General features: G+C 46.9%; 2 protein-coding genes across 3 annotated transcripts in view; both read right to left on the bottom strand.

The window, feature by feature from the left end:
* The window catches only part of LOC134443707 (zinc finger protein DPF3-like), a 78,660-nt gene extending 69,206 nt beyond the window's left edge, over positions 1–9,454 (bottom strand). Inside the window, exon 1 of the mRNA XM_063193345.1 lies at positions 9,305–9,454. Within this exon, the coding sequence (XP_063049415.1) occupies positions 9,305–9,336 (32 nt within the window). The 5' untranslated portion in view covers positions 9,337–9,454. The remainder of the gene's footprint in view (positions 1–9,304) is intronic.
* A 5,825-nt stretch (positions 9,455–15,279) lies between these two features.
* The window catches only part of LOC134443691 (zinc finger FYVE domain-containing protein 1-like), a 27,214-nt gene continuing 26,304 nt past the window's right edge, over positions 15,280–16,189 (bottom strand). For both annotated transcript variants that reach the window (XM_063193335.1, XM_063193334.1), the window contains one exon: positions 15,280–15,526. In XM_063193335.1, coding sequence (XP_063049405.1) covers positions 15,294–15,526 — 233 coding nt within the window. In that variant the 3' untranslated portion in view covers positions 15,280–15,293. The remainder of the gene's footprint in view (positions 15,527–16,189) is intronic.

Here is a 16,189-nt window from a genome sequence, read left to right as displayed (position 1 = left end):
ACTAACACTCTACTGCCTTCAGTGTGTCTGCACATGTCGTACTAACACGCTACTGTCTTCAGTGTGTCGTACTAACACGCTACTGCCTTCAGTGTGTCCGCACATGTTGTACTAACACGCTACTGTCTTCAATGCACATGTCGTACTAACATGCTACTGTCTTCAGTGTGTCGTACTAACACGCTACTGTCTTCAATGTGTCATACTAACACGTTACTGTCTTCAGTGTGTTGTACTAACACTCTACTGTCTTCAATGCACATGTCGTACTAACACTCTACTGCCTTCAGTGTCTGTATGTCGTAATAACACTCTACTGTCTTCAGTGTCGTACTAACACGCTACTGTCTTCAATGCACATGTCGTACTAACACGCTACTGTCTTCAGTGCACATGTCGTACTAACACTCTACTGTCCTCAGTGTGTCCACAAATGTCGTACTAACACTCTACTGCCTTCAGTGCACATGTCGTACTAACACGCTACTGCCTTCAGTGCACGTCGTACTAACACGCTACTGCCTTCAGTGTGTCGTACTAACACGCTACTGTCTTCAGTGCACATGTCGTACTAACACGCTACTGTCTTCAGTGTGTCGTACTAACACGCTACTGCCTTCAGTGCACATGTCGTACTAACACGCTACTGTCTTCAGTGTGTCGTACTAACACTCTACTGCCTTCAGTGTGTCTGCACATGTCGTACTAACACGCTACTGTCTTCAGTGTGTCGTACTAACACGCTACTGTCTTCAGTGTGTTGTACTAACACTCTACTGTCTTCAATGCACATGTCGTACTAACACTCTACTGCCTTCAGTGCACATGTCGTACTAACACGCTACTGCCTTCAGTGTCTGTATGTCGTAATAACACTCTACTGTCTTCAGTGTCGTACTAACACGCTACTGTCTTCAATGCACATGTCGTACTAACACGCTACTGTCTTCAGTGCACATGTCGTACTAACACTCTACTGTCCTCAGTGTGTCCACAAATGTCGTACTAACACTCTACTGCCTTCAGTGCACATGTCGTACTAACACGCTACTGCCTTCAGTGCACGTCGTACTAACACGCTACTGCCTTCAGTGTGTCGTACTAACACTCTACTGTCATCAGTGCACATGTCGTACTAACACGCTACTGCCTTCAGTGTGTCGTACTAACACTCTACTGTCGTCAGTGCACATGTCGTAATAACACGCTACTGTCTTCAGTGTGTCGTACTAACACTCTACTGTCGTCAGTGCACATGTCGTAATAACACGCTACTGTCTTCAGTATGTCGTACTAACACGCTACTGTCTTCAGTGTGTCCGCACATGTCGTACTAACACGCTACTGCAGTGTTTCCCATACATTGAGGAAACTATGGCGGCCCGCCATAGTTTAAATTTGGCCGCCATAGTTTCCGAAAATGTAAAAAAAAAAAAAAATTTTTTTTTTTTTTTTACGATTTCCGTGTTTGTTAAAAGCGATTTCAATTACGATTTCCATCGCATTTTCCTCCTGGAGTAAATACATCCTATAGAGGAAACCACAAGTGCTTGAAAGAGAGAGGGATCAAAAGCCTTGTCAAGTTGTTGTAGTTAACTTGGGTTTGGGAGCAATAAAAAAAAAAAACCTTCCGAGAAGGGACAGTTGGGATGAGTTTACTAACACTCCCCAGGCTTCGTTTTACAGTTGTAATGAGTTAGGTGACAGGCCTTCATTGACAAGGCAGAGGAGACATCGGGCTGCATATAGAAATTAATGTGTAATGAATGTGAATATAGACATAAATGTGTAATATGTTGTTCAGCCCTTTTAATGGGAGGAATTTTGAAAAACTGGCCCTGTGACCAGCACCCCTCATGTAGAATGTGTACGCCTATGTGTGTGTGGGGAAAAGGCATAGCCTACCCTCTTAGACCCTTTTTGTTTATGTGTTAACAATTGCACAGCAATCTTAAATTATTATCTCTGCTCCTATTTTGTTTTATTATTTTTTTCATTACATAGACCCCTGCATGTGTATTATGCAGCCTTATTTCTCAAAATATAAATGGCTGAAATGTAGTCTAGGCGTAGGCCTATAGTTTCTCCATGCGCCAATGTCATACTGTACTCATTGCTTTGCCATTTTGCATTTAGTGAATACCCCCCCCCCCCCCCCCCCCCCCCCCCCAAAAAAAAGGCCCGTGAAAAGACCCCCCCCCGGCTGCCCCCATAGTTTCCAAAAATTCTGTGGGAAACACTGTACTGTCTTCAGTGCATATGTCGTACTAACACGCTACTGCCTTCAGTGTGTCCGCACATGTTGTACTAACACGCTACTGTCTTCAATGCACATGTCGTACTAACACGCTACTGTCTTCAGTGCACATGTCGTACTAACACGTTACTGTCTTCAGTGTGTCGTACTAACACGCTACTGTCTTCAGTGCACATGTCGTACTAACACGCTACTGTCTTCAATGTGTCATACTAACACGTTACTGTCTTCAGTGTGTTGTACTAACACTCTACTGTCTTCAATGCACATGTCGTACTAACACTCTACTGCCTTCAGTGTGTCGTACTAACACTCTACTGTCTTCAGTGTGTCGTACTAACACGCTACTGCCTTCAGTGTGTCGTACTAACACGCTACTGCCTTCAGTGTGTTGTACTAACACTCTACTGTCTTCAATGCACATGTCGTACTAACACTCTACTGCCTTCAGTGTGTCTGCACATGTCGTACTAACACGCTACTGTCTTCAGTGTGTCCGCACATGTCGTACTAACACGCTACTGCCTTCAGTGCACATGTCGTACTAACACGCTACTGCCTTCAGTGTGTCTGTATGTCGTACTAACACTCTACTGCCTTCAATGCACATGTCGTACTAACACTCTACTGCCTTCAGTGCACATGTCGTACTAACACGCTACTGTCTTCAGTGTGTCGTACTAACACTCTACTGCCTTCAGTGTGTCGTACTAACACTCTACTGTCTTCAGTGTGTCGTACTAACACGTTACTGTCTTCAGTGTGTCGTACTAACACGCTACTGTCTTCAGTGCACATGTCGTACTAACACGCTACTGTCTTCAATGCACATGTCGTACTAACACGCTACTGTCTTCAATGCACATGTCGTACTAACACGCTACTGTCTTCAATGCACATGTCGTACTAACACGCTACTGTCTTCAATGCACATGTCGTACTAACACGCTACTGTCTTCAATGCACATGTCGTACTAACACGCTACTGTCTTCAGGGTGTCGTACTAACACTCTACTGCCTTCAGTGTGTCTGCACATGTCGTACTAACACGTTACTGTCTTCAGTGTGTCGTACTAACACGCTACTGTCTTCAGTGCACATGTCGTACTAACACGCTACTGTCTTCAATGCACATGTCGTACTAACACGCTACTGTCTTCAATGCACATGTCGTACTAACACGCTACTGTCTTCAGGGTGTCGTACTAACACGCTACTGCCTTCAGTGTGTCCGCACATGTCGTACTAACACGCTACTGTCTTCAATGCACATGTCGTACTAACACGCTACTGTCTTCAGGGTGTCGTACTAACACGCTACTGTCTTCAATGTGTCATACTAACACGTTACTGTCTTCAGTGTGTTGTACTAACACTCTACTGTCTTCAATGTGTCGTACTAACACGCTACTGTCTTCAGTGTGTCGTACTAACACTCTACTGCCTTCAGTGTGTCGTACTAACACTCTACTGTCTTCAGTGTGTCGTACTAACACGCTACTGCCTTCAGTGTGTCGTACTAACACGCTACTGTCTTCAGTGCACATGTCGTACTAACACGCTACTGTCTTCAATGCACATGTCGTACTAACACGCTACTGTCTTCAATGCACATGTCGTACTAACACGCTACTGTCTTCAGGGTGTCGTACTAACACGCTACTGTCTTCAATGTCGTACTAACACGCTACTGTCTTCAATGTCGTACTAACACGCTACTGTCTTCAGGGTGTCGTACTAACACGCTACTGTCTTCAATGTGTCATACTAACACGTTACTGTCTTCAGTGTGTTGTACTAACACTCTACTGTCTTCAGTGTCTGTATGTCGTACTAACACGCTACTGCCTTCAGTGTGTCGTACTAACACGCTACTGTCTTCAGTGTGTCGTACTAACACGCTACTGTCTTCAGTGCACATGTCGTACTAACACGTTACTGTCTTCAGTGTGTCGTACTAACACGCTACTGTCTTCAGTGCACATGTCGTACTAACACGCTACTGTCTTCAATGTGTCATACTAACACGCTACTGTCTTCAGTGCACATGTCGTACTAACACGCTACTGCCTTCAGTGTCTGTATGTCGTACTAAGACTCTACTGCCTTCAGTGTGTCGTACTAACACGCTACTGCCTTCAGTGTGTATGTCGTACTAACACGCTACTGCCTTCAGTGTGTCGTACTAACACGCTACTGTCTTCAGTGCACATGTCGTACTAACACGCTACTGTCTTCAGTGTCTGTATGTCGCACTAACACTCTACTGCCTTCAGTGCACATGTCGTACTAACACGCTACTGTCTTCAGTGTCTGTATGTCGTACTAACACGCTACTGTCTTCAGTGCACATGTCGTACTAACACTCTACTGTCTTCAGTGTGTCGTACTAACACGCTACTGTCTTCAGTGTGTCGTACTAACACGCTACTGCCTTCAGTGTGTCGTACTAACACGCTACTGTCTTCAGTGTGTCGTACTAACACTCTACTGCCTTCAGTGTGTCGTACTAACACTCTACTGTCTTCAGTGTGTCGTACTAACACGCTACTGCCTTCAGTGTGTCTGTGCCCCTCACTCTTGTCTGTGTACAACACCAGCTAGCCAACCATGCTACCACACACACACACAAGCAGTCAAGCATGCTACCACACACACACACACACACACAGTCAAGCATGCTATCACACACACACACACAGTCAAGCATGCTACCACACACACACACACACAGTCAAGCATGCTACCACACACACACAGTCAAGCATGCTTCCATACATACACACATACACACAGTCAAGCATGCTACCACACACACAGGCAAGCATGCTACCCCCCCCCCACACACACACACACACACACACACACACACACACACAGTAAGGGTGGGCGATACATATCGTCTGCGAAGTTATCGTGAATGTTGTTTTGACGATGAGTAATTTTGCAATATCGAGATATTTTTATGAAGTCGCTAAACTCAACAAAGCGCGGTGACAGAACTCCCCCAAACAGCGACGACAGCCAAGCCTTTGAGCCAATAGTAATGTTGTTTGGAGAACTGGAGAATAAGTCTGTGAACCAATGAGCAGACAGTGCTGAGGGGGGCGGGCTGCAGCGTTTTGGCAGACGGGTCACTCGTGCAGCGCTGCTGCTGCTGGGCAGTGAAGGAGAGTTGCTGTTATCCAAATGGTGGATTTACATGAGGAATTCAACCATTAAACCAGCCATTGCATGATGCTGAGGGCGTTTTGGAACTATGTGCTTTAATCAGCAACTGTCTGTGATTATGGAAAGCCAAATAGTTAGGAAGAGAAATAGGTCTGAGAAATCGCGTTAGCATGCTAGTTAGCGAACTAAGCTAAGCAATGTTGTTCTCTACAACTAGATTGGCTGTTACTCACTACTCAAACACCCACCTGCATGTATAGATATCATAACTGCTTAGGTGGACAAGTAATGTTAAGTTAGACTCGCGCAGTGAGTTAAATTACAATGTGTGAAATCCAACACATGCAATTTGCAGCTGCCCTAGTTAGGTTAATACAGGTCTGTGCTGCTTCCTATCTACAAATGCACTGTTTCCAGTCAAAAATGACTGTCCTCTAACAGAATCATTAGCAATCATAAAACATTTTTTTTTACATGGATATGTTTTCATGACAAGTGATGAAGTATTACAAAAAGTGAAAGCTCTTCAGCACAGCATTTTTTTCCCAACTCTCTGTCCCTCCCCAGTTAAAACACAAATGCAGCACTACTACCTACTACCTTTTTGGAAATTATCGTCAAATTATCGTTATCGTGAAAATTAAAAAAATTATCGAGATAACTTTTTTTGCCCATATCGCCCAGCCCTAATACACAGTCAAGCATGCTTCCATACATACACACATACACACGCTACCACCCACACACACACACACAGCCAAGCATGCTACCACACACACGCACACACGTTACCACCCACACACACACACACAGCCAAGCATGCTACCACACACACACACACACACACACACACACACACACACACACACACACACACACACACAGTCAAGCATGCTACCACACACACACACACACACACACACACACACACACACATACACACATACACACGCTACCACCCACACACACACACACAGCCAAGCATGCTACCACACACACGCACACACGCTACCACCCACACACACACACACAGCCAAGCATGCTACCACACACACGCACACACGTTACCACCCACACACACACACAGCCAAGCATGCTACCACACACACACACACACACACACACACACACACACACACACACACACCACACACACACACACACACACACACACACACACACACAGGGCCAAGCATGCTACCATACTATGCAGGCCCAGCCGTACAATCCCAAGCTCACACACACACAGCTATATCCCACCCACACACACACACACACACACACGCACGCACACACACAGCTATACCCCACCCACACCTGACACACACACACACACACACAGAGCTGGTACTGATGACAGCCCAGATGACCCACGCATGGATGACACACTCACTGCACCACTGCATGCCTATGTGTGTGTGTGTGTGTGTGTGTGTGAATTTACCCGTTGCCCCCTACACCTACACCTACACACACACACACACACACAGACACACACACACACACAATACTTCTAGATAAGGTGCCCTGCTTTCCAAAAGGTCTGCTGCTGCCTCCAGTGAGGGTTGTGACGTGATGGGCCAGCTTATCGGCCATCTTGGTAAGGTGAGGGTTGTGACGTGATGGGCCAGCTTATCGGCCATCTTGGTAAGGTGAGGGTTGTGACGTGATGGGCCAGCTTATCGGCCATCTTGGTAAGGACACACTCTGAGGTCCACACTGCAATCCAGACAGAGATCCTGTGTGTGTGTGTGTGTGTGTGTGTGTGTGTGTGTGTGTGTGTGTGTGTGTGTGTGTGTGTGTGTGTGTGTGTGTGTGTGTGTGTGTGTGATCAGAGCTAAGATTCCACCAAAGAATGTCAGAGGAGCAAGACAATGCTAGCTGAGTTGGGGAGAGAAGAGAAGAGAAGAGAAGAGAAGAGAAGAGAAGAGAAGAGAAGAGAAGAGAAGAGAAGAGAAGAGAAGAGAAGAGAAGAGAAGAGGAGAGAAGAGAGAAGAGAGGAGAGAGGAGAGGAGAGGAGAGAAGAAAAGAGAGGAGAGTAGAGTAGAGTAGAGTAGAGTAGAGGAGAGGAGAGGAGAGGAGAGAGGAGAGGAGAGAAGCGCAAGACAGTGCTAGCTGAGTTGGGGCGCGGAGCACAGAGGATTCCCAAACTTGGCATTCCATGTCATGGAGCACTTTCATTGAATACTCGGTCCTGACCCAAACAGGCCAGCTGGAATGGAGAAACTCCCGCTCTCTCTCCCTGAAACACGAGCCGGTGACAGGTGTAGAGAGAGCAGGTGAAGCAGCACAGTACTATTGGCGGCTTAGGCTTGTGTGGTATCACTCCGATTTATCAATATCTTCTAATGACCAACCAAACGCTCTTATCATCACTGTGCGGATGACATCATCACGCCATCACATGGCCTACATGTCAGCAGACTCGGACATGCACTGCCGCCCTCAAAACAACAACACACACACACTCACGCACACAGCATACACTGCCGCCCTAAAAACAACAACACACACACACTCACACACACACACAGCCTGCCGCCCTCAAAACAACACACACACAGCCGCCCTTCGAACAACACACACACACACACACACACACACACACACACACACACACACACACACACACACACACACACACACACCCGCCCTCAAAACAACAACAACAACACACACACACACAGACTGCACTGCCGCCCTCAAGACAACACACACACACACACACACACACACACACACACACACACACACACACACACACACAGCCTGCACTGCCGCCCTCAAAACAACATTCTTTCACGCAAACCCGATAAGCGTGGCCAGAGAACACCTTGCTCCACACACACACACACAGCCTGCGTGGCATAGACAGACAGACAGACAGGCGCGTACACACGTTGTTGACAATGCACGAGGCTCTTACTTCGGAGCTCCCAAGTTTGTGGTCTTGCAGCAGTCAGAGGAGCACGGGGCAGAGTCGCCAGCAGCCCGCTGCTGTGCTGTCCTGTCATGCGTGTTTATTCCGGGCAGTGAAATGTAGCACAGGGTAGAACTACTACACGAAGCTGACACACTCCGGACCCAGAACACAAGACCACACTCAAAACACGACCCCGGTGGACTTACTTTTATGTGGCAAAGTTGGGTGGACAACCAGTGCAAAACTTTATACATATTCTGGAAACGTCAGCCCGCCTGTCTGTCTGTCTGTCTGTCTTCAGCTATTCTACCGGTGTAGACACCTACGCCATTATGGGTTCCAGCACACTTGGTAATTAGCTAATAGATTGCCATGCATCGGCATCGCACAGCACAGCACAGCGCCTGATTAAAATATCCGGGTCTGCTGCTCGGCTCTGTCGTTTTTCAACGCTGTGTGCCGAATGTTTGCGAGCTGCCATGAATTGCAAACGCGGATCTTTTCGGCGAACGACATGAGACGCGTTTCCACCAACTTCGAAGTAGAACTAGAGCCGTGCAGCTAGAAACACATCGAGGGCATTCAACACTTTCACGAAGTCATAAATTTCAAATTAGCGAACGCCACGGCGACCAGACAACTAGGCTAACTAGCTAGATTGGTAGCCCTGCTTGTGGCTTTGCCGTTCCTGTATCGTGTGCTGCTGTAACATCTTTTACAGCCGTAGAGCTTATTTGAATGTTAGGTAGTCAGATATCGAGTTATAAGTAGCGATAAGCGGCTACATTTCGGGAGACTAGGAGATGATCATGCAACCAGAACATTCTAAGATAGCAACGGCAGCTAAATGCGTCATTTCCAATGCATCCCGTGTCTACCTCGCCGGATGCCTTCGCATGACAATGCACTGAACACGGATCATGAAAATTAAGTAATTTGACAAATTACTTACGCTTTTAGTGGATTCTGAATGACAGCCGCCATTTTGCTACACTGTAACGCAAGATCAGCGTCTAGCAGTTCTGGGGGAAACCTACGAGCTGACAGCCAATCGGCTCGCGGCGTGAAATCTCTGGCCAATGGGAGAGCGGCATTTGCTAATGTAGGCGTGACTTTATAGACAAACTGTCAAAAGCATTTTTAAAGGGTTTCTCTCCATGTACAGTATTCCGATACAACACAAAGCAAGCCGGCGGGGGCACGCACGTCTCGGCACAGCCGAATAAGTTATCTCTTTCTTGGAGAAGACTGTGACTTTACCATCAACAGCTTGTCAAACCAGCGATGGATATCAAAACTATTGATCACAGCTCAGGGCAATATTTGCACAACCACATGTATCTGCTATCCATCGTTGCCTCAGCGGGAGATGTAATGGGATATCAATGCACACCGGCACTAAAGTCAACTGTTATCAAAAGCCACCTCATTGTTCCCCGGCCAGCGGCCAGCCCACAGAGAGAGAGAACAAAGCAGCAGACTGCACACCGCCACCTAGAGTTCAGGAAGAGAATTTCACCCGTCTGGGAACACAGACTCAGAGTTTGGTGATTTAGGCCTAAATATATATATATATATTATTTAGATATTAGATTAGATATATTATTTAAAATATTAATTCATATCGTCGTCATTAATTGTATCATGCCTACTCCATGTGGTTCATCTTCAGTAGTGTTGTGGTTTATAAAAGGCCAAAACACAGCGCTCCTCTCTTACTCTTTATTCTCTGTGGACACTGAGCACACATTTAACACGCATACGTACGTAGACACACACACACACACACACAGCTGTGGTGGGTCCTGCAGGGTCTCTGTGTAGTGACTGAGGAGGTGTGGAGTAAAGAGCCGGACCGGGTACCAGTTGCCACGCCAACGCGTCTGGCCCGCCTCTGGGGCATCTCCGTGATGACAGAGGGATGGATGCCGGAGGAAGTGAGGGAGAGGAAGAAGGAGAGGAAGAAGGAGAGGAGAGGAGAGGAGAGAGGAGAGGAGAGGAGAGGAGAGGAGAGGAGAGGAGAGGAGAGGAGAGGAGAAGAGGGGAGGGGAGAGAGGAGAGGAGAGGAGAGGAGAGGAGAGGAGAGGAGGGGGAGGAGAGCAGAGGAGAAGAGAAGAGAAGAGAGGGGAGGAGAGGAGGATGAGGAGGAGGAGGAAGAGGAGGAGGAGGAGAGGAGAAGAAGGGGAAGGAGAGGTGGAGAAGGGAGGAGGAGGAGGAGGAAGAGGAGGAAGAGGAGGAGGAGGAAGAGGAGGATGGGGAGGAGAGGAGGAGAGTAGAAGAAGGGGAAGGAGAGGAGAAGAGAGGAGAGGAGGGGAGGTGAAGAAGGGAGGATGAGGAGGAGGAGGAGGAGGAAGAGGAGGAGGATGAGGAGGAGGATGAGGAAGAGGAGGAGGATGAGGAGGAGGATGAGGAGGAGGATGAGGAAGAGGAGGAGGAGGAGGAGGTGGTTCTGACCTGGTGGGTCGAGAGTCGAGCCGGCAACCTCTGGCTATGGGGCACCTAAGTCTCCACCCCTTCCGGGCGGCTTGTGGGGCTGGGAACGCAAAACCTTTTGACTGGGCTGTAATGGACTGATCAAAGCTATTTTCCGACCCACCTCGCATTTCCCTGTCGATCACACATATGCTGTGCCTCAGAATTAATAACAACCAATGGTGTGCTTGTTGACTTCACTTGGGAAGAGATTTTTGAGTTGTGTGTGTGCAAAAATATGTAATTATTTGGACTACACAACAGACGTCGCATGTCCGACGTGCAGCCACTTAAAGCCGCGGTGCAGCGGTAGGGTTGGCTGTGCCTCGGTTCACGTCAGATATGCGAGGCGCACGTGTAGTCTCTAACACAGTTTTGCACAAAAGCTAAAATAACGTTTCTTGCGTGTCGAAAATGAGTGGTCTTACGACGCAAATCCAAACCTTTCAAATTCACTGTCATCATATGTGAAATCAGGAGCACATGCCAAACGGGATGAGGATTTAGCTTGACTCGCTCCATTAACTCTCATTCAAAATTTTGAGAGCTCCAGCCCCACGGATCGGAAGTAGAAGGGCGTGACTTAGGTGCCCCATAAGTCTGACGCCCTGAACGCTTCTTACCCATGACTACCCTATTCCCACCTTGCTCACTTGCCTCCTTGTGGCCTCCTGATGATCGTCAGACAACAGACTTGTACTTCAATATCTCTCAAAAGCTCAACTCTAATGTCATTTCCTAATATTGCAAACAGGAGGGTGGATGTAGAATAGTCCCCCATGAAGCTGTTGAGGCTCCAGCAGGATGGCAGCTGGGGAAACTTAATCAGGGAGAACAGAAACGCAAACAGGATTCCACACAAATATTACACATCGTTTTTAAAGATGTTCTCTCAACGTCATTTCATTAATATTGCCGTTTTGATTAATATTGTTGTTCCACATTGTTACTGAATGTGTTACGCGTTGGTCCTGTTTTAAAAAACGTTCTGGTTGCTTTGTTTCAAGCCGTTTTTTGCAAGCTAGCAAGGTGGCTTGTGGAGAAACGAGAGGGTCTTCCGGATTTTTTGTGTATTATACCCGTCTGATTGGCTCCCTCCTCCTGCTCTTCAGAGAGATCATCTAAGGTTAGAGTCTCCACTTCCCCGGGTGGTACTGCACTATATGGGGCGCCAACGGAGGCGTGCAGGCTCCATTCAGGGCTGTGCTCTTTCGACAGCGACCCCTAGGCGAACTGTAGGCATGAACCGACCAGAGTGGGACGGCTGTATGTATGAGGCTTTTTGCTCTGTATGTATCTGAGAGTAGCAACCAGCTGATAGCTAAGCTAAGCCAGGTTTCGGGCCAACAGGCGTTGCTGGCTTTGAAAACAAGCCGAAAAAATTACTCTACATGTTTTTAGAAAAAGGGGTCGACATAAACCTTTGTGGGCAACGCCTTCTTTCGATGTGACGCAACACAGAAAGGCTTTCGTGATTCGCTCGTTTCTCTGCATTGTTTATGTTAATTGGGAAACACCGGGAAACACAGCCAGACGAGGTGACGCACCGCTATCAGAGCCTTGCATGTGAGTTTACAGGGACACTGTGCAGGAAATGGTCAAAAAAGGTACTGCAACTATTATACTGCTCATTGAAACTGGGCTGCTTATTGCCAAATTTGATCTCTACATGAACGTTTACTAAGTAATAAACAAATATTTTCTAGTATGGTCCAACTTCAGTCATTTTTGCAGCTAAAAATGGCTATTTTTGGAAATTCAAAATGGCGGACCATGGATAAGATCCTCCTTTTCATGTATGAAAAGTGCATTTTTTCCAGTCATAATGAACACTTTGAATTTGATGGTGGTGGTAAGTATTCATGAAAAAGGTAACATTAGTGAATGGGCTGCATGAATTTTGGAAATAAACAACTAAAAACCCTTTAACTCGGGGTGACCGTAAGATTTTCAAAAGGAGTGAGTAAAACTGTGTTTTATCGGAAGTTGGCCTTTAAATACACACATTGTCAAACAATACACATCATTTTTACATACACATGTTGTCAAACAACACACATCTGATTACATACACACGTCACATGTTGTCTCAGTTTCCCATCATGCATTGCATTCTAGTGCAGAGTATCACACACACGCTTTTTATCACGCACACACACGCTTAATCACAGGTGTGAGTATGGACCACAAACTGTTGTCACACACACACACACACAGGGGAAAGGCAACAGATTTCCGGGTGCTGACAGTTTTTGTGTGTGTGTGTGTGTGTGTGTGTGTGTGTGTGTGTGTGTGTGTGTGTGTGTGTGTGTGTACACGTGTGTGTGTGTGAGTACACGTGTGTGTGTGTGTGTGTGTGTGTGTGTGTGTTTGCTGGCTAACGTTAGCTGCGTCTTCAGACATCATCAAGGGAGAAAGCCTTGGCTTCTGATATCACTTTTTTCCCCTTTTATAGTAACAAGATATGAAGTCAAATAAAATAAAACAATAAAACAAAACAATAAACAAAAAGCAATACTAGTAAAATAAAACATTACAGTACCACACATGACGCTGCTTACACCTGATGAGAGATGAATAAGAATAATACTCATAATAATAATAAGATTAACATGTACAATAATAATAATAATAATTACATGTACATTGTTTTTTGGCGTCATGAGTATTAATGTTGTGTGTATGGGGTAGCTATGTATGTCACAGACAAATTTCCTTCGGGACCATTAAAAAGAATCTTGAATCTTGAATAATAATAATGCTAATAATAATAATAATTTTAATAACCGTACTCATCAAGCACTTGCCGATACCAGGAACGATACTGCTATTACACGAAACAACTCAACATCTCGTCACGTTCTGTTGACTTGAAAGCAGCATGGGAAAAACTGCCACCTCATACATTTACTAACATTTAAATCTACATGGAAATGGAGAGTAAAAATATCACAGGTTGAAAAAAACTAGCCTGGTCCTGACCATCCCATAATACTACCATTTCCATTTCGTATTCATGGTCTGGACTTTGTTTGATCTGACGTGATTGCAGGAAGCAGGAAGGACATTTACGGAAAAATCAGGATTTAACTTATAAGTTGTTGAACAAACATGTCTGATGTCTATCTATGGCGATGTAGGACCGACATGTCTGACAGAACATCCTACCGTAGGATAAAATTACAATGTAGGACCGTTTGTCAGAACACGGGCGAAAATCCTACCGGTCAACATCGCTCCACAGAGGACAGGTACCAGACGTAGTGCGGAGCCAAGTGTCTTGGCGGAAGTACGTAGGATGGTGCGCGAGGCTATGAAAAAACAAGGCTGTGCATTTATTTTCATTGAATGTTGGTGTTAAAAGCATCGGTATCGGTACTCAGTATCGGCAAGTACACACAATAATTATGTGTATATGAATGTGTGTGTGTGTGTGTGTGTGTGTGTGTGTGTATGACACAGCACCGTCTAACATGTGACAGCATGACAACATCTCTACATGATGACATCACTAAATATAAAGCACTGGAGGTGTGTGTGTGTGTGTGTGTGTGTGTGTGTGTCATTTACAGTATGTCATCTTACTCAACTACGCAGCACACTAACTTGTAACGAAAAATAAAAATATAGCTGCAGGATTTTTTTTTCTTTCTTTTGGCGGTAGTATTTGAACACACGTACACACAACATAACAAGTGTCCCACTCATAAGATGCACACACCCCACTCACACCAAATCATATGCATAACAGAACACAATATGACACACACACAGGGCCGGTGACAGCTATGGCTGGGCCCAGGAAAAAGTAATCTAAAGGGGCCCACCACCAAATACATACAATACAATGAGGATGACCTAATGAGAATGGGGCCCCTGTCTCCCAGGGCCCGGGACAACTGGCCCCTTTACCCATCGTCAGCTTCCCAGCATACAGATACTCACACTAGCTAGAAGTGTGTGTGTGTGTGTGTGTGCGTGTGTGTGTGTGTCGGGCGCAGTGCCAATGTCCAAGGTATGCAGTCCCAACAGTAGTTCTGCTAAAGGTTGACCCCCTCAGAGAGTGCCGCACCGCACAGCACCACACCCCCATGTAAGGCTTAGGCTGCGGGTTCAAAGGTCAACGTCAAGTGTCAGGGTCAGAGGTCGTTGGGCCTCTCGTTGCAGAGCCTGTGTGTGTGTGTGTGTGTGTGTGTGTGTTATGGGTCGTTGGGCTTCTGGCTGCAGGCGCTGCAGACTCTGACGGGATAGTGTGTGTGTGTGTCTCGTGTGTGTGTGTGTGTGTGTGTGTGTGTGTGTGTGTCTCCTGTGTGTGTGTGTGTGTGTGTGTGTCTCCTGTGTGTGTGTGTGTGTGTGTGTGTGTGTGTGTGTGTGTGTGTTACAGGTCGTTGGGCTTCTGTCCGCAGGCGCTGCAGACTCTGACCGGATGGTGTGTGCGTGTGTGTCTCCTGTGTGTGTGTGTGTGTGTGTTATAGGTCGTTGGGCTTCTCGCCGCAGGTGCTGCAGACTCTGACCGGGTGGTGCCACCCCCTGGAGGGAACAGGGCGTCGCGCTGCGGAACACTCGTCACACACACACTGTCCGCACGCACGGCAGTGATGCCTGGAGCGCCGCGCCGAGAACCCGCGACGACACCCGGAACACGACGACGTCTCCTGATCCGGCACCCAGTAGGCGGGCCGCGCGGCATCCTTTACCAGACCTGCACACACACACACACACACACACACACACACACACGGGAGACACACACACACACACACACACACACACACACACACACACACGGGACACACACACACACACACACACACACACACACACACACACACACACACAAGAGAGACACACACACACACACACGTGAGAACAGGCTGGAGAAATACACACACTGTCTTTCTCTCGCACCCACTCTCTACTAACACTTAGCTGATGCTTTTTATCCAAAGCGACTCAGTTATTTTGGTACAGGGTATTGGGTACAGCCCCTGGAGCAGTGTGGGGTTAGGTGCCTTGGTACAGGGTATTGGTTACAGTCCCTGGAGCAGTGTGGGGTTAGGTGCCTTGGTACAGGGTATTGGTTACTGTCCCTGGAGCAGTGTGGGGTTAGGTGTCTTGGTACAGGGTATTGGTTACAGTCCCTGGAGCAGTGTGGGGTTAGGTGTCTTGGTACAGGGTATTGGTTACAGCCCCTGGAGCAGTAAGTGGTTAGGTGCCTTGGTACAGGGTATTGGTTACAGTCCCTGGAGAAGTAAGTGGTTAAGTGCCTTGGTACAGGATATTGGTTACAGTCCCTGGAGCAGTGTGGGGTTAGATGCCTTGGTACAGGGTATTGGTTACAGTCCCTGGAGCAATGTGGGGTTAG

Source organism: Engraulis encrasicolus, unplaced genomic scaffold, assembly GCF_034702125.1.
Source record: "Engraulis encrasicolus isolate BLACKSEA-1 unplaced genomic scaffold, IST_EnEncr_1.0 scaffold_35_np1212, whole genome shotgun sequence".
Taxonomy (NCBI): Eukaryota; Metazoa; Chordata; class Actinopteri; order Clupeiformes; family Engraulidae; genus Engraulis; species Engraulis encrasicolus.
The sequence above is the reverse complement of the archived record's forward strand: the minus strand, read 5'-3'. Positions and strand labels throughout refer to the sequence as shown.